Raw genomic sequence first — 23,488 nt, forward strand, 5'->3', positions numbered from 1 at the left:
GGGTGGGAGTAATGTAAACACACGGAGTTTTGAATCAGTAAGCAGAAAGCACTATGTTAAATAATCTTACTCTAATCTTGGCTTGTATCTAAAGCTTTAGCTTATGCACTCTAGAAAAGAAATAGTTGGTGAACAATAGAATATGTTGCTTTTAGAATTTTAGTATATGCTGAGCTCTAATCTTCCTGCTCTGAAAGAAAGAAATCTTTCATAGGGTATTTAGCCTCTATGTGGTATAGGCTAAATATGTATAGATACATAGAAAATATATAAATGCTTTTCACTTATATGTATTACTTTATTTTCAGAACTTTTTTTGAAATAGGTATCCTGTTCTTCATTGCTTTCTTAGACAGCTGAGTAGCATTTGATTAAGTCCATTTCATTAAAAATTTCATTCTAACTCTTGTTTTGACAAATGATCTAACACATGCTATGCTTTACATTGAGAAATAAGCTGAAACTTTTCCCTTTAAAAATGGACAAGGGAAGATAGATGATGAATTAAGCTGACCTATTTTTTTTGTTAGCATGCTTCAAGACTATAGAACTAATAAGTCTCTTCTGTCTCCAATATATACATAGCATTCCTATTTTCAAGTCAATTTTTCAGGTTTCAAGGAATTAGCCATTGAATGTGGCTAGGAGCTGAATGTGCAACGGGATGAAAATAAAATACTCTTTGTACCTGTACAATTATTTACAGGTACATATTATGTCTTTCATTACCTCATTTTTTGAGGTTTGACCTCAAAGCTTGACCAAGCTGAGGATCATGTGCAGAGAGAGTCATCTTGTTCAGCCCAGTGATTTGAATAATAGACTTCTGTCTAAATTTTTTTCTGTGATCTTTGGAAGCTAAATTTGTAAAAATATGGAATATCAAAATTTGAAGTATAGATTGGCATGCATTAAAAAACTCCATGTGTTTATATAAGATCAATATTTATAAAATCGGTTTTAAATAAAATCTTACTTTCTTTTTAGTTTTTTTGAAAATAAGCCGTAATTTTTTATCCAACTTAACTGCCAATGTTGGAAAAAGCACACCTAAACAAGACTGGAAAGTGTAGACTGTGAAATGCAGACTGGGGGGAAGTTTTCTGGAGTGGCAATAGGTAAATACAGGCTGTCTGATGTGGAAACAGGTTGGTAATTCTTCCTGCAAGTATCTTTGCATCTCTTTAGACAAAACACTCCAGCTTTGTAATGGTATTCCCAGCTTCCCACTGATGAAGGTTGGAATGCATCAAAGCAAGGGGTTCCTTTGAAAGCAATCTTGGTTTTATTCAGACTTATTCTTGGACGCTTCTGCATATGCTGGGGGAGATTTATTTGTGCTTTTTAAAGAGAAGATTTCCTACCATCTAAAACCAGTGACAGTACTTTGTGTTTACTGTGAATGAAAATGCCTCTACCTCAGATGAAACAGTTGCTTAAAATGCTGTTGAGAAATCCACTTCTCAATAATCATATCTTCTTTTCTTGTAGTTTTCTAAAGGCTGATAAGAAAAATATGTTGCCAAGAGTGTTTTGTTACAACTTTCATATTTGCTGTGATATTTTCGAAAGAGGCACTAAAGCTAGCTGGTACAGGGAATAAATAATTCATTAAGTCATTGTCAGCAAGAACACATGTGGTGTCCAGGCTGCAATTTTTCACATTCTTTCACCTGTTCTTGATGTCTCTCATCACGAAAAGCTGTCATCTTGTTTTTAATCTGGCACTCTTTGGAAGGTACTCTTTCATGACTTTGTCCTTTCAAGCTTTGGGTGTTTGCAGGAAGCAATTATTAGTTCTCTACTTTCAGAGGAGTTCCACATAAGAGATTATTGATTTCCTTTTTGGACATAGTCAGATTGGGAAGTTATTTGTTCTGCAAGCTGACAGCCTGATGTCTGCCTTAGTACCATGACTGTTTGTGGGAAATACTGACTGAGGTTATAGAACGTGGCAAAAGGTCCTGCTGTTGATTGCTAGCTCCCAGTAGAAAATTAGCTGGATTCAGCTCAATCCCAAAGAGGCTGGATGAAATATATTTTGACCTGTAGGATGGAGAAGGTGAACATTAGCCTTGCATCTTTACGGTGTTACTGAACTAGTTTTAGCATTATCCCTTCTGAGATTCCCACAAGTAGTTGTAGGGTATCCACTTGTATGGGATAAAGCCCTACTGGTGGGGAAGTATTGGGGTTAGAGCTCTGTAGGCACTGTCCCAAATAATTTCAGCAGTTCCATCTGAAGTTGACCTTCATAAGCACCTTTTTTTCAGGAACATATATAATAGAACATTTTCCAAAGCAAACTTCTTCCAAAAGAGAGAGCATATAAGTCAAGAAAGAAGATTAACTCAAAGAGTAAACATAGCATTTTGTTTCCTTTTCAAAGGACTTGGAGTTCTGCCCATGTCTGCTTTAGGAGAAAAGGGTGGTATTTTTGCAGTGTATCTTGAGCAGTTATGTAAGCTGTGCATTGATTTTGTAGGACTGTGAAGTCTGGATTATTCTTGGAAGGTCTGGTGGTCCTGAGTACACTAATAGGTTTTAATGACCCTGACTCATCTGGGGCCTCCACCTGCTCTGCCCAGGGCCCCTTGTGAGCCCCTGCCCCACTGATGCTGCAGCAGGGCCAGTCTCCAGATCCCCACAGCCCTGGCCCCATGTCACATCCCAGCTGCAGTCTGTCTCCTGGCATGGCCACCAGTGCTGGGGCTGCCCCCAGTGCCACGCCCCTGGTAGCTCCTGGACAGAGTGATGGGGTGGCTCTGGATTGCAAGGGCCTGCCTGGCCATCCCCCAAGGGTGCCCTGGCCATTGCTGTGCTCTGACCAAAGGAGCATCACATCCTACCAAGCACAGAACCATGTGGATGGCCTTATCTTCTCCTCACTGAGTGGTAGGGGAGGATTTTGGGACTGGTGACAGAGAACTGTCATGACTCAGCTCTTGCATTATGTGGCAATTTCCTGATAATGAAATATGTGAGGTGGAAGTGCTGAACACCACACATTGCTTGTCAGTATGTATCAAGAAATGCTTTACTTACAAAAAAGAAACACTGTTAGGACTTAGTCTTTGCTGCAGAGCAATTCATTATATTTCAAGAGTTTCTGTCACCAAATGCTTCACATTCTAGGTCAGGAGTGCTTTTATTTCAAGAGCAAGCCAATCAGTAGCTGTAGACTTAAAAGTGAGTGAATACAGCTACTAAAAATTGGCTGCTAATGCAATCTTGCAGTAAAAGTGAGCCTTCCCTTCAGCTGTACCAGTTCGGGCTAAGTGGGATAACCCAAGGTGTGAGCTAGGCACAAGCCTAACTAGAGGAGCTACCCCATTCCCAGTAGTGAGGCATTTGCAGACCAAGAGGGTTATTCTCCTATGCAGACCTTGGTAAAAACAAAAAGGCTTTTTAGATCTGAAAGTGTACTTGCATTTTTGTTGATACTGTATTTGAGGTTGATATTGAGGTTGGTATTGTATTTGAATTGCACTCAAGTCCATGAGTGTCAAAAGCAGGTCACCAAACAATGTATTTTAAAAGGAGTGAGTGGAACTGTCTCTGTCAGTCTTCTCCATTATAGCATCTCTCATACCTGCTGAAATCCATCAGAAATGAAATATGGCAGACCCCTTTCTGAGTATGTGCCAAGATTAATGATAGAGAAGGTCGATTCTTCTGAGTGATTCTTTTAAATGACTGATGTGTGCTGAGATAGCGGCTTTGAGTATTTGAGAATTTTATATTGAGAATATTGAGTATTAAAGAATCTCAGTATAGAATGAAATCTTTAACTCAGAAATATGGTTTTAGGATGGGTTTGTTTTTTTCCTTGTTTCTCAGTTCAGAGTGATCTGTGTATAACCAGACGTATAAAGATATCCCGTGATCTTTAGGATCTCAAATTTTGTGTAGGTTTAAGTAAAACTGTTTAAAAATAGGACAGGATTGCTGTCTGTGGAGCTGATATTCTGTATTCTGCAACTAGATTTATTCTAATAATTTATAAAAAGTAGTCAAAAACTCTGCTTTTTCATGCTGTACTTTTCAATATATTTTGAAGGGAAAATAGTGTGGTGATTAAATTTATATACCTTTTTGATTATGTACTGAAATGAATAAAATAAAGTCAACAAAATATTCTGTATTGTTTGAAAGCATTCTGTGTTATGCTGGACATAGTTATGATGTGAATATTACATTTATTATGTAATGGAATCTTGTCTTTTAGATTCAAAGAATATTAAAAAAGAGAAAGATGGAAAGAATCAGCAGGCAAACAACCCATCTTTAAAAAGTGGTAGGTATTGCAGCTGTCAGGTTCTTAGTTAAAGGTACTCTAAAAGAAAATGTATGTGTTTGGATTGTACTATTTTCTGACTTCTTTTTCTTGTTGGAATCTCTTGGGTTATTATGGTGGATAGTCAAAAACATATCTTTGCTTTTGTCTAGCTGTTAGGAAAGTGTGTTTTGGTATAGAAAGTGATGGTTGAAACTACTTGAGTTGAACCTGCTAGTTTTACTAGCCAAGATAAGTACTCTTTGTATGTACAATCAAAGATGCTGTGTAAACTTTATTATTTTTAAACCTTTACTGATTTGTCTGTTCTTCTCATCATGTATTTCTCAGTCTCATGCCTTTTCTGCTGCAGTTACCGCTATTTCCTTAATGTGTTTCCTGGTGCCAAAAGAAGGATTTTCAGTTTAATAGTCTTGAATTTTTAGGATTGCTAACTGGATTAAATTGCCTGGGATTGTAATTTCACTTTAAATAATTGATGTGCTAGCAAAATTTGTGGGTTTTTTTTAGTAAACTGAGGAAAAAGTGCACACTTACCAGAAATGATCCAGATTCTTGGCTAACTTAGCCTCTACTGTGCACAGCAGGTGCCATAAGGCAGTGTATACACGAGATTGCTGTCAGGGTAGCTTCTATGGTGGGCTGCAGTGAGACAACAGCAACATCCTTAGATATGCTTTGCATGTTCACGTTGTTTGTCTGAATTTGGGACAGTAAGAAATGTCATGAGTAGTATTGACTAAAGTACAAAATCTCTTCAGGAGTTCTTGAAAAAATGACACTGAATTGTTTAAACTCTCACTCTGCTCGCTTTTCTCTGACTCCTGATAGATTGTCTGGTTCTTGGGTACCAGTGGAGACAAGTAGCATAGTCACTGATGAAACATACCAGGATACTGTCACATTAGCTGGGTAACTGAGGTAATGACTTAGCAAAACAGATACAATACTAGTCATAGTACAGCCTTCAGCTGTTACATTTGCCAGAGCTAATTTTTTCATTTATTTGGGTTCTGGCCATCACAGAATGGGTAAGGTTGGAAGCAACCACTGGAAGTCACTGTAGTCCAACCTGCTGCTCAAGCAGGATCCCCTAGAGCACGTTTCTCAGGATTATGTCCAGAAAACTTAGGAGTATCTCCAGGGGAGGAGAATCCACAATCTGTGCAGGCAACCTGTCATCGTCATTTGTCCCTGTTACTTTGAGCCAGAAAAAGAAGCATATTTGTCTTTTCCCGTCTTCCGCAGTGTGAAAGGAGCTCCAGTCAAACTGGACTCAGTGTGTCTGTTTTAAATAATGTTGTCTGACATGACAGACAGAGTGCTGTAAGGCACTCCCCCACCAGCAAAGTGCTCTTCATTTGTGGATAAGATACCCATATTTCATGAGTCACTGGAAAATATCCCTGCCTCCTCCTGCAGTTGAGAGCAAGGTGTTGACAAAGCTTTGTGGAGAAGCAGTGCTAAGCAGGCAAGCCTTATTCTGTGTTCCATGTTCTTGACTTGGTCTGTGCTGTTAACCTAGTGTCTGAGAACTGAACTTCTTCATGAAATCTAGGCTCAGCTTTGTCAAACAGAGAGGAGTTTCTTGCAAGATCTCTGCTTTTCTACAGATGAAATAATTTTTATTCCATGTTGTTGCTTGTTGGTGGCAAAGGAGCGGAAAGAGCCTCTTGATGCTAGATGAAGATGCCATACAATGCTTTGGGCTAACAACTGGGAAGTCTCCAGAGTTTCCAGGGGAATGTGTGATAGGAAAAGTTGAAGAGGAGATACAGAGGTGTGAGAAGAATGGGTTAAAAAAGTAGACTCGAGTGAGTAGAGAAAGACACAAGGAGGAGAAAAATTCTAATTGAAGGATCACAACATATAGAAAGAGGTACAAGGTGTAAAGTGGAACATGAAATACCTTACACTTAAACTGCTGTATTTGCAAGAGTGTGTGAAGAAAAATTATAAGGAAATCTCATCTTTGAAGAAGAAAGATTGTGGTATGAAGACTACAAAAGAGGCATCTCCATGTCCAAAGTTTCAGATGGGTGCCAAGGGAACCTAGGAGTGGTCTGAGAAGACACAACATGTTCCATCTGCCCAAACAGTGTTTAGGCTACGGTGATACTGTATTATATCAACCTGAATAAACCAGGACCTTAAATTGTACCAATCTGCAAGTGACAATTCATAGTTTAAATCTTCAATCAAATTTTTGCAAAATTTTGGACTTACACTAAACTGGAGAATTACATATGGTGAAAAAAGATGGAGAGCACTTCAACAAATTGGGCATTCACTTATTCGTGGCAGCAGATGTGACACCTCCAGGGGTGCTGAGGCAGGGGACTGATGTAACAAAGAGGCTTCTCACTTCTTTTGGAGAACTTGTAGTGATTGAGGAAGTTTCTCCATGGCTGGAAAAGGTCAAATAGTATGCACTGTCAAGAAGGACAAGACAGGAGCACCTGGGGAATTACAGGCTGGCCAGGTAGGCTGGCCTACCCAATCTAAGTCTTCAGGAAGACTATAAAGAAAATATTTCTGTAAACCATTTCCAAGCAAATAAAGGAAAACTATGAGGTTAGGAACAGTGGAGGTAGATTTGCCAAGTGTGAACTGCGCATGACTGATTGCCTTTTGTGCTCAGTTACTCTGGAAACAAGGGAGAGCAATGGATGTTGTTCATATCAACTTTAGCAAAGCTTTCTGTACAGTTTCTGTAGTGTCCTTTCAGCCAAACTGGTGAGGTGTGGTTTGGATAGGTGGATGAAGAATTAACTGGACCGTCAGGCTGTGCAAGGTTCACCTGTCGGATGGTAGCTAGTGGCATTTCTTAGAGGTCAGTATTAGGGCTGATGCTGTTTTATGCCTTACTGTCAGAGGGGTCCGATTGGCCAGAACACACTGCCAGACCAGTTTGTGGGCAGCATCTCGTGGGGAGGAGTAGCCAGTAGGCTGGAAGGCAGGACTGCCCTTCGGATGGACTTGCCGGTGCTGGGGGATGGAATGGCAGGACGGCGCTGAGACTCGGTGGTGAGCGGAGAGTCCTCCTCGGCCGCGGGCTGACCGGAGCCCGGCAGGCAGCAGCTGAGTGTGGGCCAGCAGCGAGCTCTTGTGGCCAAAGAGCTCAACTGCAAAGGGATCCTGCGGGCAGGGCTGCGAGGAGGCGTTCACTGCTTTGGGGAATTTGGGAGACTCTGTCTGGAGAGCTGTCTTCGGTTTTGAGCTGCACAGTACAAGGAAGGCACTGCTGTACTGTAGTAGGCTGGCTTGAAGTCCTGCAAAAAATTGAAGGAGCCGGAACGCAAAAACCTGGTACTGAAACCAGAAGAAATGTTTCTTTTTCAGCTAAAAGAAAAGAAAGCTTATGGGAGATGGTCACGCTGTCTTCAACTGCCTGTCAGGTGGATGGAAAGGGGACAGAGACAGGCTCCTCTTGGAGCCACTGTGGAAGGAGAAGTGACAAGTACTGGCTGGAGCATAAGAAATTCCTCCTTGATGAGGAAATCTTCACATTGAGTCTGATGGAACCCTGGAGGAGCAGGAGGCTGAGCTAGAGACCTCCCGAGGCCCTTTCTAGCTTGAGTTACTTTGGAATTGTCAGGTTTGACAAGAAGTGATAGGGTATTGATACAGCATTGCAGAGAGCATCAAGGGTCATTGATGCTCTGGGTCAGTGCCAGTAATGCAAGCAACTGTGACATGAACTCAGTCCCACCATTTTTAAATTAGTCAGGCTTTTTGCCATTGCTGCTTGTTTTGAATCACTGTTTAAGAGCCTCACTTCTATGCGGGTTTTAAACTAATATTTTTTTCATTTACAAAAGGTTCTAGTTACATTCTGGTTTGGGTTTTGTTTTGTTCCATTTCCAGTATATGCTGGTTTGTTCTTCAGCATAAAATTTTCTTTTTCTCTCTAGTTTTCACTTTCCTGGTGGGTTATAAAGTTGTGGTTGATGCATAACAGTCTTTTAAGCTATTTTATTCAGCCTGCAGATTTGAGTATTAAGAGAAATGCACATTAAATTATTTAGTATGAGCTAATTTCCTTGAGGATTTCTAGTTGTCAGAAGCTGCATATTTTTAGGGTCTTTAGAATTAGAAATATGTATAATACAATTCCTTCTTTACATGTGCACAATGAGAATACAGGAACACTTTCATGTAGATATTTTTTAATGTGCTTTTCTTTCTAGAGTTGCATCTTGTATGTTGCAAACATACATGTGTCTCCTATGTCTATGACTGCAGTAATTAAATGATAATTAGCACCATCTCTGAGAGCTTGACTCTAATTTAATACAGTGTATCTTCACAGGTGGAGAGCTTCTAATTTTAACTCCAGGACATTACTGCTTGATACAAGAGCTTTTGATAGCCAGGATTTAAAGCAAAGAGCTTTGTAATGCTGTTTTCCTCTTGGCTTTATCTGTAGCTGGCTTCTTACCTTCTGTGTCTTTCTAGTAAATGTTCTGTTTCCTTCTGTGTCTTTCTAGTAAATGTTCCCTTGAAAAAACAAAACTGTTTCATTCCCTCTGTATTTTTGGTTGCCCCACAAAATTTACCATCCTGTTATTAAAATTCAGATAATTTGGGAAAAGTTACTATATATTTTTTTGGAGGAGGTGAATGACGGTTTGTCCTGGTAAATGTGACATCACTGAAGTATTTGTATTTGTACAGTCTTTAACACAATGAGGCTATGCGTGACTACAGCTTTTACATCATGCTGGATCTGAGACAGCTGGGACACAACTAAGGTTTTCTTTTGACTAGATTTAATTATGTAGAATTAGGTACTTTACTAAGGTAAACCCTGATTAAAAGACTTTTTTTTTTTTTTAATCAGAAGGCAGCCTGAAGTGGCAGCTTTATTATTAGAGTCCAAGAATGAATTTTTATAAGATAAAACCTTGCTATCAGTTAATAATAGTTAATAATATTTAATTTTCGCACCCTCCTTGGCTTGTTAATGAAAAGAGAAACAAATCTGGAGACTACTTTCTGGGGAAAGCTCTGAAGAGCTATTTTGGCCTTTCTGAAATTCAAATGTATGCTTAAGTTAATGTGTCCTGCCTATTGTAAGTAATACAAAATCAGTGTTACTATATAAATGTGTAAAAAAAATTTTCATTCCAAAATAGGTGGAATTCCAAGATGTTGTAAAAAAGTGTCTTTGTTACCAGCCTGCATATATTCCAGACAACCAAATTAACAGCTTTTGACATTTTACTGACTTGTTACTGACTTCTCACATTGCTGACAAGCACATGGCTTCTGCAGCAGCAAGTACAAATGACTCGTACACTTTTGAGTCTGTTTCACCAAAGCCCAGGACCTCAAGCAGGCCAAGGTTCCCTTTTGCTTGAGGCACTTGATATTGTCAGCTGAATGCTGTCCTACTGCAGGAAGACTCTGGGTTTGAGCCACACAGAGAAGCTGTGTGCAAGTGCTGGAAAATACTGCCATTTTCTGATTGTTTCTTTGCTTCTCCTCTCTCCTGAAAACTGCAGATATGTGTTTAAGTGTCTGTGCCCAGTGGCCTTTTTGGAACACACACCTGGAGCAAGCTCTCCATCATCCCCAAGGATTTTGCATTAGGCCTTTTGAGTGGCTGTTGCTGAGCCGCTGGGTGGCATCACTGCATCATTTTGGGATCACCAGTGCCTTATTTTTCAGGAACATCAGAAAGATGCCAGCTGCCCGAACAAGAAAAATAAGCAAAAGAGCTCACTCAGATAATTTAGTAACAAAAATATTAGCTGTAGCCATTGTAGTTTTTCTCTTACACTTTATATTAAGATAGTTAATATGCTTGCTTGTATCTTTGATGTTGGTACTTCATATTTTTCCATTCATGCAAAGCTGGTAACACTAATTAAATCAAATGCAGAATCCACTTGCCCATACGCATAAACAATGACACTGGAAAAAATACCATGATTTTGTTACTTAACATTGCCATAATGTTTACCTATCTATGCCATATTACATGATATTTTACAAAAAGAAACCTTTATGTGATTTCAGATAAAAAGAGACAAAGATGCAGTTGGAAGGTTGTGCTAATCTTCTTGCTTTTTAGTGGATAGTGTTTATAACATACATTTTAACAGTATCCACGTGTCTCTGTTTTTCAATGTATATCATCTCAGTACTCATATGAGGTTATCCTATCAACCCTACTGCTAGGGAAACTAAGATATAGGAAAGCTAATGTGATTTATATAAGGATGCTTGGGAGTTCCTTATGCAGAGAATTGAATCTAGATATTCTGACTTGGATCATTTAACATGTAGAAAAAATAATTGAAGAAAGGTTTATATTAATTTTGCCTATTGTCTGTTCACCCCTGTAAATTAACATTACTTTTGTAGCTCCTTCAAGGTCTGTATGTATTTCAGAGATGGATTTTCCATTTGAGAATGATTCTGCTCTTGAGAAAATGTATTCTACAAGATAGGGTTTTCTGTGCCTTTCTTTCCTCAAATCTTCATTTAATTTAAATTCCTTTTTTTATAAGTTTGTATATGTATTTTTTTATCTTATGTCTTCCAGAACAGTTTAATTGGGATGATTATCTGAAAGAGACTGAATCAGTAGCTGCCCCTCTGCATTGTTTCAGACAGGTATGCCAGATATTATTTTGCAAGTGTGTGTGTATTGTATGCCTGTTACAGGGTGATCCTAGGAAAACCTTCTCATTTAGACTGCTTGCAGACTTCCCATTTGACTTCTTTTCATCTGTAGTTATCAGTAGCTTACAGTTTTGGCAGTTACTAGCTACGGAAGCTTTTCATTCTTGGTTTCTGCCTCGAGCCAAATTTTGAGGGTTTCATTAAAATTGTGTCTTTGAACTCTGTTTTCCTTTAAAAAAATACTACTTAATGAAAACAGATAGCTTTGTCAGTGTTCAAAAATGTTTTCTACTTTTGTTCAATAATCTTAGCGCTGCCATGGTTTTAGTGAGCATTAAAAATTTGGCTGATTGTCAGAGGAGTTTTGCCCCATTTTTGAAAGATTTCTTTCAATTCTGTCTAGCTATAAGATGTGTGTGTAGTAGAGTTGAGTCACCACTTTTTTCCTGGATCTCTAATATGTTTAATTTTTGTCTCTTTCTGAACAGAGTGCTTTCTACTTAGGGGTAACAGATACTAAAAAAAAAAAAAAATTCAAGTGGAATATATGGGAATACAAAGGAAATACTGGAATTACGATGTTTCATGTACTATTTTGTATTACTCCATACCCTACAAGTTTCATCCCCCCTACCTGATGACTTAGTATCTATTTGCAGATGCAGTTTAAATCTACCATCTTGTGTAAGCTAATGACCTCCAGTTGTTCAGCCCTCTGGAGACTGAGTCGATCTCTTCAGGCATCTTTCTCTCTGTTTTCCCAAGCTGAGGTGTATCTTGTCTGTGTAAAGTTAAATAGGATTCATTTTGGTCTGTGTGCCCTCACTTTGTTATAAAGATAGTTGCTAAGGAATTGGATTGTTCGGGTTCATAGAAGTGTAATAGGTGTGACAAGCAATCCATGTGTAGTTTAGTGGCTTGGGCATGTTTTGAAATTGTTTTCTAGGGTCTGTTGGTGGTCTGATTGTACTGTAAATGATACTGGCCTCTAGTGGGGGCCCAAATGAGAAGCAGCATGAATTGAATAGTCTGCGAAGGAGAGGAACCATCACTCGGTGAATCTGAAGCAGTTGGAGGAATGGAGAATTAGGAGAGAGAAACACACGTGGTAGCATTTCCTCATGCTAGATCTTGAATCTCAGCTTGTTCTTTGCAGATGAGGATAAAGGGAAAGAGGCCTCACATGCTGCTTTCAGTGAGAGGTGGCTAAAAACACTGGTGTCCATGGCTCTGAGTGGAGCTGCAGAAAATAATTTCACAGAATGTGTTTTTCACCAGGCAGACACCTCAAACTCCTCCTGGGTAGAGGCAGAGGATAGTATGTTGTCCCTGGATCTTTCTGAGGTTAATGCCATACTCACAGACATAAGCCACCATGACCAGAGTGTATGCTCCCAAGGAATATAACTACTGCAGAAAGCTGTTCAAAAGCCTTTCCATGTGTCTTTCTTGCATTTTCCTCTTGCCTAGTAATGCTCGAGAAGTCTGAACTGAGCAACCAAATAATGCCTGGAGTAGAGGTGCTTAGGTGACATGCATTGACAGAGATAAATCCATGTGACCTGGATTGCTTAAGGAGTGTGTGAGTTGGAAAGAAGAGCTTTGATTTATGTGCACAGCAAATTTCAAAACAATTTGCATATGCAGATTTTCATTTTTTTAAGAGTTGACCTTTAAGTAGAAAGTGATATGCAATGGTGATAAGTGCAGAGCTAGATCCTCTCACTAAATAATGTTTGCAGTTTTTTGAACCTAAAGTGCTTGTGCTTTGTTTAGTACTAATTTGACTTTTATTGGGTTAGGCATGAATTGTACATGTCATTATTACTTTGTGTAATGCAAAGAAATACGTTGCTGTGACCAGCCAGAAAATAAGAGCAGCAAGAAAATTAATTTGACAGTTACCTCCAGAATTTGTGACCTGTGGGAATTTAAAAAGTTTAAATTTTGTAGTAATTAAAAATTACTTGAGGAACAATAAATTAAAGCTTATACCATAAATTAAGACACAGACAGATAATGGAAATTGATTAAAGTATTTATCTTAATTTAGAAGGTGTTTTATCTGTTGTTTTGAGTTGTTTTTAATAACTACTTAAAAATTCAATGCACTTCATATTCCTTTTTCTTGCCCTAAAACTTTTTCCCAAGCAGTTGAAACTTTTAAATGTAAAAGCTCAGTCCCTTGTGGTTAGAACAGAACTGAAAGCAAAGCTGTTACTGAGCGAGGTTTTGTTATTTTATTTAAAGAAAAACCAGCATGGAGGACTTACCTTTTTGGTAGAATGCCTTGAGTTGTTGGTATTTAAACGAGCTCATCTTCTCCATAAACAAAGAAACAAGCTCCCCAGTTTCTCCATTTCTGTTGCTTTTCCATGTTGTACAAAATAACAGCTTGACAAGCAATATCCTGAAATTGAATTGCCCTTTAAATTTAATATGCTTGGGCTCCCCTTTCAGCCAGCCTGCTGTCTGAGTTCAGCACTGGCAAATGCTCACTGAATTTTGCTCGCCTCTTTGGCTTTTGGGCTCAGGCTTCTCCAGGGTTCCTGCTGTTGATCTAGGGTGTGTTGTAAATAGTGCACCTGCACAATATAGCAAGTAGAGCAAGATGTATTTTGGACATTTAAATGTGGTGGAGAAAAAATATCACTAACACTTGTTGCAGGAGCAGATTTCTCCTGTCTTTTCCTATGTCTGCAGACAGGTAAGTGCACTTCGTCTCCTTGCTGTGAGATCCCCACCTGACCTGGTCAGGCAGGCGCAAGGGGACGTAGGAGTCCTGTGAGTGTGAGTGCCTGTGCTTTTGGGTGTCCTAACGTGCCTCCTGTATTAGGAGTCAGACTGTGTTAGTCTGCATGGGGTAGCTGCTGGGTTTAAATGTCATGGGGAAGGCTGCTTACAGTTCTGGGTGCCTGTATTCAAAAACAACTTTGTACTGAAGAGTTGCAGAAAAGAGTTTCCAGGGTGATAGGAGAATAGTCATCATCTCTTAAGAGAAATTTCAGTGCTTGACTTATTTACATTGTTGAAAAGGTACTGAGAAAGAGTCAGTTGTAGCTTTTGGTTTTATTTGCTAAAGTGTAAAAATAAGTTAAATTATAATGTTGGCCAAAAATTCAATCAATAAAATTTCGGCTGGAAATGAGGAGACTAGTAAAGAGAAAAGTGAGAGTCATTCCATCCCAGTTAATGTTAAGACAAGGCTTTAAACATCATTACATGTCATTTGCCTGCAATATAACAGAAGGCAAGTAATCAGACTGCAATCCAGTCAATCTTTGCCTGTAGTGTGTTGATACATGAGTAAAAAAATACCCTCTTGTGTTCATCTTTTGCATGTGACAAAAAGTTCTGCCTAACGACCAAATTGCATTTGACACATTTCTTTTCCCTGTGCTAATTAAATTGGCATTGCATTGTATGTTTGTGATTATATTCAGTTCTCTACGAATAAGCATAATCTACAGTTTTTGTATTAGCACAGAAGTTTTATACGATTTTAGGACCATTTTCTTTCTTAAAATGCTAACACTAACTCCTTTTTCTGTCTTCTTTGTTTGTAATGTAACCTTTTTTTTTGATACAGAAGGGTCCAAATTTTGTTTAGATTTCCAAAATATTATTACAATGAGGATAATTATTTCTTTTGAATTGGAAGCTAATAAACCTTGTAGTTGGGAATTTTTTTTGGATGTGTGTGTTGGTTTGTGTTTTGGTTTTTTGGGTTTTTTGAGTTGAATGCCATGTTTCCTAATGTCCTTGTATTCCATTCACTTCACTCTTGTGTTCATATCTGCATAACAATTCCCTTGTTACCCTACGTAGCATCCCTATCTTTTTAGAAATCAATCTTGCTTATGCAGTTGGTAGGTTATCCAGTTGCCTTTTCTGACTTGGCTGCTAGACACTCAAAAGTTTAAAAGCTTCTTCATATTTATCATTTTCATGCTAAGTTTGGAGGAAATAAAGCTGTCTATTGAACTGGCTGGTAAATTTAGCAATATTAACAACAATATGAAAAAGCCTTTTACCTTTTATTGTAGTCTAGAATTCCGCCTACGAACGATTTCAAAGTTGGTATGAAACTGGAAGCCCATGATCCTCGCAATGTCACCTCAGTTTGTATCGCTACCGTCATTGGAATCACTGGTGCCAGGCTAAGGTTGCGGCTCGATGGGAGTGACAACAAAAATGATTTCTGGAGGCTTGTGGATTCCTCAGACATACAGCCCATTGGGACCTGTGAAAAGAAAGGGGGCATGCTCCAGCCTCCACTTGGTAAGTAACAAAGGTGTTGACCAAATGTGTGTAGTATTGTTTTCAGAAAGTCAAATTTACCTTTTTGTCTTGGCAAATTCAATGGTATGAACATCTCACCAAACTGTTATTTAATTGAAAAAGAGGTAAGTAAACTAATTCTGGCTAAGTGAATTGTGGCTTTTTCTTATTTTTTCATTCTTCTGACAAAAGAATGAGCAGGTTTTTTTGTTGTTGGTGTTTATTAATAGGCCCTTAATCTTAAATGTGCCCATTCTGTAAATGTTCCCTCACACACAGCCTGCCTGGTGTGTGTGTATACAGTGTTTTGTTACATGATGCCATGCGTGTTCCTGTTGGGAGCCCTTGGAAAGAACTGGAGAAAGCCAGATTGCCCCTTTACTCTTCATCAGTGCATCCAAGCAGCTCACAAAAGGGCACTGGCTGCTGCGGGCCTGGGAAGCTTCGGCGGGGCTGCTGAAAGCACACCCCTGCAGGGCAGTCAGGATGTTTCCTTGGGCACTGAGCAAATTGTGTTCTAGGACAGGCAGCATACGGTGGGTTAGTGCAGAATTGTAGCATTCTGCTCTGAATTTTTACTCGGAGGTAGTAAAAGCAGCACTCCAGGGCTCTAGCAAACTGCAGGCTTAGACTGCATTGTATTCTCATTGCCTCAAATCAACATATGTTCAGGAATGTCAGATCAGTTTGTCATGGCTGGTTTGTGTGCACAACGAATGCTTGTGAACAAGGTATAGCTTTCTTATGCTTAGAAATACCATGCAGAGCTTCCTTTGCCTTCCACGAGCAGTATGAGTGACAACATTGTGTCTCCCCAAACTGAGAAATAGTGCTTGGGTTTAGACTTGCTGAGGAAGTTTATTAAATAGGGAATTCTACAGAGCAAGTCCTTGTTGAATGGTCAGAGGTAACTTTGACTGAAGTGCTAGAAGTACTAAAATGTGATGTTGCCTTTTTTTGCTGTGATTAACTTGTATATTTAGATCTGCATTCTTATACCATATCTGTCAATAGCTTAAACTTCTATGTGTGGAAATATTTAAAGATTTCACAATGATCTGCAAATAGCTTTGCTTTTAAAAAAGAGGAAGAATAATGACCAAAATTTACCCATGCACTCTCTCCCCTTTTATCTTAGGATCTTCTGTAATTTTTAGAAGATGCAAGACATAATAAAAGTAATAAACTGTAAAATAATTTTAAAATTACCAGTATACAGAAATTGGTTCCTGCTGCTTTTCCATCTTATGATTATGAACCTACTTCTGGTTTGGTGCCATCAGTAATTCTTAGAGAATTCTTATTGGAGGTTTAGTGAGGATAGGTATGCTTTCTCTCAGTAGCCTCTCAAAATGCTTGTCATCCTGCTTTGGAAGCAACTTCCAGTTTTCTGTTTGAAAGATGAAGTGAAAAGTATCATTTCACTAGAGTATGAATCTTGATTTGCTTGTAGAGGGACAGACACAGGAAAAGTTGACTTAACCATTAAGATTAAGATTATAAGGGTGGATTTTTGTGCTATTGTGGTTCTTCAGAAGTACAAGAAGATTAATGCAACCAGGGTGCCAGTCTAGAAAAATACTGCTTATGGTAGATACGGTTTGGCCCAGAAGGGCTTTTTTTTACCTTCTTTCAATGGATATATAGAGGTTTTGATTGAAAACACTGGAAATTCCTGACATCAAGGAAAAAGTTGGGTTTTTTTCCTTTTTTTCCAAGAAGTTTCTCAGTTTAACCTCTCTGAAGTTCTTGATATAACCTTCTAGAATGAATGAAGTGATACCAGTATAAAAAAATGGAAGAGTATGGTGGTTCCTTCAGCTGCACATACATGAACACAGCAGTTTTTAAAATGTGTTTTTAAGCCAGAGTGATGAGTAAAACAACTCTGGTTATGTATGATGGGGGCAGTCATTAATTAAGAGGAGAAACTTTCCATGACCATCAGTAGAAAGGTTGATGCCCTCTCTCAGATACTGTTTCTTACTCTTAAGTGGTCAGGCTGCCTGCAGTGCAGCACCTAACAAGCAGCTGTTTCCCTGCACTCAGGCATGTAAGTTTACCTGCCCTCTGAACAATAGCTGATTATTCAGAAAAGAATGTGAGTGCCACTATTTTGGCCCTCCTGCCCTAGATTTTTCTAGAGATAGGCTGAATTCCAGCAATCAAACATTCTGGCATACCTAGATAAATTTTTGAAAAAGCCTTTTTGGCAGTTTCACAGCATCCTGTTCCTGGGTAAAGCTGGGAGGTAATTGGGTGTATAATTACCTCCTGTTAGACATTTAACCAGCGGATTTTTTTTTTTGCCTTAGTAGTAGAGAACCTTCTGGATACTAATGTTCCACTTCTGTCCTAATAACTAACTAAAATAGTCCCTCCTACCTGATTTTTACATGGCTTTTATTATGCATATTACACAAGGGTTTTGAGAAAGTGATTATTGCAGCAAAGTGTTCCTATCCCAGCCTCTTTTCCATAGCTCTTTGTTGTTGAGACCTTAATGTTCTGAGCAAATTACGTTGCAGATAGCATTTTCTCTAGTTTTACCAGGACAGCTTAAGGGCCAAATGAAGTTAATTGAAGTTGTTGTTTAGTTGTCACTCCTCTGTCTTGTCTTATCTGTATATCTTTTCTGAGCTACTTAGTTGGGAATATTGTGTTTCAGTAACCACACGTGTTCAGGTTTTCTAAAGACTAGCATGAAACCAGACCTGAAATCAGCTCAGTGGTCCCCGAATTATGACACCATTTATCGTATAGGAGCTCTGCATTAATTTAGGTGGTGCATGGGTAGTTCTGGCTTGAAAACTGTTTATTCTACTGCAGATAGCTTAAAGCTATGAGCTCAAGAACCATTATAGCATATAATCAAATTTTAAATGACTGAATTGTTTAACTGATCAAGAATTGCAGATATATTCCACTTTTCTTGTTACAGATTTTTAAGACAATTGTTAAAGATCAGTTATGAGGGAACTCATGAGCTCTTGGCAGATTATGGTACTATTTGCTTTGTGGAAAAAATTCCTATTTGCTGTATTATGTCTGTTTCTCTGCAGAACTGTTCCAGACATCTAACTGCTAAAGAAGCAGAAAAAAATGTCCACTATGTCTGTTATCTTACTCATTACTTAAAAACATTCATTTGGAAAACAAAGAAAGAAAAAGGATTTTTTGTTTGTTTCGTTTTAACTAGAAAGTGGTTGATTGTGAGGGAAGATTATATGGAATAAGAAAGTTTTCAGCCAAACCTTTGTTCTGTTTGAATAAGGTAGTTCATTCAAACAAATTTCATTGTTGTTTATGATTTTTATTCACTTGTTAATGAAGAATAATAAAATAGAAAGACCATCTGGTTTATGTTTTTCAATATGATACATGATTTATTACAATTACTTTTTTTTGTTCACTCTTGGGCATGCTTTGTTTATATGGCTATTTATGTATTTATTTTAATGAGAGAAGGAAGAAAAGCCAATTGCACTGGTTTTTTGTCTGTGGTTTGGTGAAAGAATAACAATATTCTCAAAAATAAAAAAGTATCTTCTCAATAAATGAGTTAGAACCTGAAGAGAAAGCTAGGTGCTTGTGCCAGGGAAGTTCCACTGGACCAGAGACTCTGTGGGACAACCTAATGGTCTCCTGTACTAGGACTGGCATGTCATTAAATCCTAGAAATTAATCTGTAATGCCTGACGTTATGATGAGTGATTTTGCAGGCAACTCACTCAGAATGGAAATGAATGACACAGCTTTCTGCAGCTACAGCGACCATGTTCATTTCTTCCTAGCTGCTTCTATTCTGGCCAAGTCTGAAATAGAGGGAATGAGGCATTAGTGAAACAGACTTGATAACCTTTTTCTCCTATTGTATTTTACAAGCTGAAAGTAGGGCTGTTTGTTTGGTTTTTGTTTGTCCTCAGGGTTCCAGATGAATGCATCCTCTTGGCCAATGTTTCTCTTAAGAACTCTCAATGGAGCTGAAATGGCACCTGCAGCATTCTTTAAGAAGGTAAGAATAAAGGCTTTTCTAGTAAACAACTTCTTATCAATTGGTCTGTGGTTACATTTTTTAACAAGGATGCTATGATATTACCCTGTTGTCTGCAGCAAAGACAGGGAAAGCAAGACTATTATTTAAAATTACTTTGAACTGGATTGACATGCTATGGAAGTAGACAGAAAGGAATCTGCTTCTAGTCCTTAGAGAGGGCTGTTCCTTTTCCTGAGCTGAGACTTCAAAGTATGGTGTGCTATTTAGAAAAATTGTGTTTGCTCCTTTTTTGTCTCATGGATTTTAGATAAAATGCATATCACATTTCTTAACAGCACTGTGGTCATGTGAATGTGCACAGGAGTAAAAGAAAATCAATGGGGAATGAGAACTATTGGAATACAGTAGTGCTTGGAAAGGTTTTGTTAAACATTTTCATTGGGCACACACTCATCATTTCAAATGTAGTGAGAAAGTAGTTGAAAATAGCATAAAAAGCCATTCAGGTTTTTAAACATGAGTCTTGAGTAAGTTACTATGAAATATGGAAAATTATATAAAAGTAACAGTAATATTTAAATGACTTGGTTCAACTTTTTGTTGAGGTGATAAAACCCTGTTGTCACACTGAGTGTGTTCTTTTTGGATACTAAGAGTGATACTGAGAGGTATGTCAGCAAATCAAACAGTTGGGTTTAGGCCTGCAATCACATCACTTGGTGTTAACTTCATATAATTATAATTTTTTTTAGATAAGATAATATAAATTTTCTGAGGCGTGATGAGCCACGCTTCTCTGTGCTAGCCTGCAGCACATCTGAGGTGGGCTTGGATAATAAGGTTCTTGAGGCTGAGGTGGTGATTTGTGTTCTGTCAGATCACACCTCCTGCTGTGGAGTCACGCTTATACCAGTCACATTCACTTGATTTTTGTTTTTCTTTTGTCCACTTGGAATTGGTCTAAGGCCAACTGAGTTAACAGAGGCCTATAAATAATGTCCAATGCTAATGAATTTTTCATGGATTAATTGAGAGGTAAAGCTTTTACCAGACAGTTATCAGTCCCCAGAAATACCCATGCTCTGCAAACCTCTTCTTTATTAGCATGTAATAATTTCATTTTAGTGTCTTGGCTGTCTTGCTGCCCAGACATAATGTATTGGTTGCAACCTATTGCTTATGTAAATACTTTTATCAGGGTCTTTCTGTCATGGAGAATTTTACTAATTATCCCAGCTGTGTTTTGGGGAATAGAATGAAGATTTTTGTAGTGCAGAAGAGCAAAGGCAAATTTGAAATATGACTGAGTTTCCTTGAATGTGTTTCTATAATTTCCTGAGAGTAATGACTGTAAGTAGGTAAGAATGTTGAGGAAAAATAAAGAGCTACTACTTAGTTTTGGTTCTTTTTCAAGAGGTCATAGAAATACAAATATTCTACCATGCTTATTTTTGTAGGAACCACCAAAACCTGTGCCAAACTGCTTTAAAGTTGGAATGAAACTTGAAGCTATAGATAGAAAGAACCCATACCTGATTTGCCCAGCAACCATTGGAGATGTTAAAGGAGATGAAGTTTTTGTTACATTTGATGGTTGGAGAGGAGCATTTGACTATTGGTGCAGGTGTGATTCTCGAGATATTTTCCCAGTCGGATGGTGTAGCTTGACAGGAGATGCATTACAACCACCAGGGAACAATGGTAAGATGACTAATAATACTGCTTAATTGTTTTTCTCCTCAATTACAGCGGAATTTTAAAAACCAGCTGGCTATATGCAGATAAGACTGCAGATTTGATTTGTGAGTGGCAGACAAGGATGAAATGTTGTTGAGTTTTCTTTATGTAGCTTAAAGCTAATAGAAATTGCTGGGAAGCAATTTTTGCCTGTTCATAGTGTCTCTGGGAACATGTTTTATTTAATACTGTTAGGAGGACTTTTGATGACCTCTAATTTTTGTGTGCTTGTAAAGAATCTTGAACTAGATTTGCTGTTTGTATTATTGATAGACACATGCTCCTGTTTAGTGATACTAATATATTGGCTGCTGCAGCACCTAATGTTCTACTAACCGCTAAGTAAAGTAAAGTAGTCTTTGCTTCTGTGCTAATTGCAGGTCTAAACTATATATTTAATGTTTCATCTTTCATACTGAAAAAATTCTGTCTTGCAGCTGCTTATTCTGAATGCTTTGTCGTCCTCTTGCCTTTAGGGCTGTTTGTTGATCAGGTGAGAGTGTCTCTTTAACTAATGGCCACTTCATAATGAATAACTCTCTACCTTAAAATTAAATGAGAAAATATGGTTCACATCTGAGAAACAGCATGAAGAGGAGTGGAATAATATTTTAATTAATTTCTTTATTAACCAGAATGATTTTTTTCTCAGTGAGAATTTTCATAGCTGGTGTTAGGTGAGTAAGGAACAAATAGATTGGTGTCACAGAACTCTCACTTGGAAGTAGGAAAGGAACAGAAGCAAGAAGGCAAGAAATCAGTAATGTTTCTTGGCCTTTCCATCCCCATTCTTTTTCTCAGTCTTTTGCTAGCAGATGAAGAACTGTATGGAAAATCTAACTGGAATTAGCTAAGGGTGCCTCTGCATCCTTGCTCTCACCTGCCTGCCTGAAGTTGCTGCCAGGGGTCACAGTACCTGGAATCGCATTTAGTCCATTCTGGCAGATTTCAGCAAAGGAGTAACTCTGTGTGTAGCTGTACTGTCCAAAATGATCTGCTGGTACAAACCTGCAGTGAGAGGAAAGGGGAAAGTCAGGTGAGGATGATGGACATTGGATCAGAAGTCATCGAATAGGTACCACACTGACCTTAGTCTTAATGTTTCTGTGCTCCCAATCTCTAAAGTGTCTTTCTCAGCTTCTTCAGGAGGTTGACCTTGTCTTGGGAGATCATGAATGAGATGTGTTACTACACTTAAGTTAACTGTTTCTTTACTGTGGGGGTGACTGTGCACTGGAACAGATTGCCCAGAGAAGCTGCGGCGTCTCCCTCACTGGAAATATTCCAGAGCTGGCTGGACACGACCCTGTGCCATGTGTTCTGGCATGACCTTGCTTGAGTGGGGAGCTTGGACCAGATGACCCGCTGTGGTCCCTTCTAACTTAACCCATTCTGTGGTGCACAAGAGAGGCTGTGTAAATAAGTGGCATAGAAATTTTAAAATATATTTTTGTGAGTTTAGATTACTGAGTCCAATTTCATCTTCTGGAAAGAATTTTATTAAATTGTTTAGTCTACTCCAATTTCACTGCTGGAAAGCCAGCGATATTTTGAGGTAAGACATCCAGAATTTTTTCTTGCCTGATTACTGCTTGATAGAGCTCAGAGTTGTTTGACAATAAGTAAAGCTGGTTATGTAATTCAGTTCTTCAGGTAATAAACCAAACAAAATTCAGACTTGAAATACCTATCCAGTTAGGATACTATTGCTTTGTAATGAGAAACAAAAGCATTTCAGGCATTAATAAAATCTGAAGCAAGGTTCTTACATACTTGTAGTTAAAACTGAGGATTTTGGACATGTAATAGAAAGTGAATGCAGAGAGGTGCAGGCTGGAGTGTTTTTCATTTTTGTTTCCAAAAGTGAGCCCAAAGTTAACTGCAGTTTTATTGAAATTGTGTATTCATTTTGTCCCCATTCCGACCATAAATAATTTGTTATTTCCATTTTGCTTTGTGTTGTTATTTTAATATATTTATATTTTATGTTTGTATGTTTTATACACACTTGTTGAATATACATATCTGGATAAAATATTTTTTGCTCTCAAGTTAGGTTTTTCAGTTATTTGATTGCTATTGAGCCATTAAAGAACTGCAATGACAATCCTTTATTAAGATTTAAATAATAGTTTCAATAAGAGTATAATGAAGTAGTTTGAATTCAGAAATACGATGATGTCAGGATTCTTCATTACATTGCACTAGCATTGACTACTCCTGTTAGGGGAGAAAATATTAGGCAATAGGTACTACATTGCAGGAATTCCTTGAAGTGTTATTCTGGTCTGGACCTTTTTTCTGCTGGCTACCTCAGTATTTCTGGCTTGAATTTCTGCAATAGAAAGTGAAAATAATTGATTTAAGAGTGGCTTGAATTCCAGAGTGAATATGAAAAGTATTCCTTGATTTTTGTAAGCTGAAAGCATTTAAATGTGTTAAATAACTACTAAGAGGGCTGAAAAAAAAGTCTCAGATTTTAGTGAACATGCAAAGCCAATATCCTTCAATCTAAACATGAAAGTGATAACTGATGCTTTAGA

General features: G+C 38.2%; 1 protein-coding gene across 7 annotated transcripts in view; it reads left to right on the forward strand.

Annotated features, from left to right (window-relative positions):
• The window catches only part of SCML2 (Scm polycomb group protein like 2), a 98,340-nt gene that overhangs the window by 15,316 nt on the left and 59,536 nt on the right, over positions 1–23,488 (forward strand). For 5 of the 7 annotated variants that reach the window (XM_068179968.1, XM_068179967.1, XM_068179971.1 and 2 more), the window contains exons 3-7: positions 4,229–4,297; positions 10,851–10,921; positions 14,977–15,211; positions 19,138–19,226; positions 20,666–20,909. In XM_068179968.1, the coding sequence (XP_068036069.1) occupies positions 4,229–4,297; positions 10,851–10,921; positions 14,977–15,211; positions 19,138–19,226; positions 20,666–20,909 (708 nt within the window). The remainder of the gene's footprint in view (positions 1–4,228; positions 4,298–10,850; positions 10,922–14,976; positions 15,212–19,137; positions 19,227–20,665; positions 20,910–23,488) is intronic. The other 2 variants (XM_068179972.1, XM_068179973.1) reach the window with 1 other exon arrangement.

The sequence above is a fragment of the Anomalospiza imberbis genome, chromosome 2, assembly GCF_031753505.1.
Source record: "Anomalospiza imberbis isolate Cuckoo-Finch-1a 21T00152 chromosome 2, ASM3175350v1, whole genome shotgun sequence".
Classification (NCBI taxonomy): domain Eukaryota; kingdom Metazoa; phylum Chordata; class Aves; order Passeriformes; family Viduidae; genus Anomalospiza; species Anomalospiza imberbis.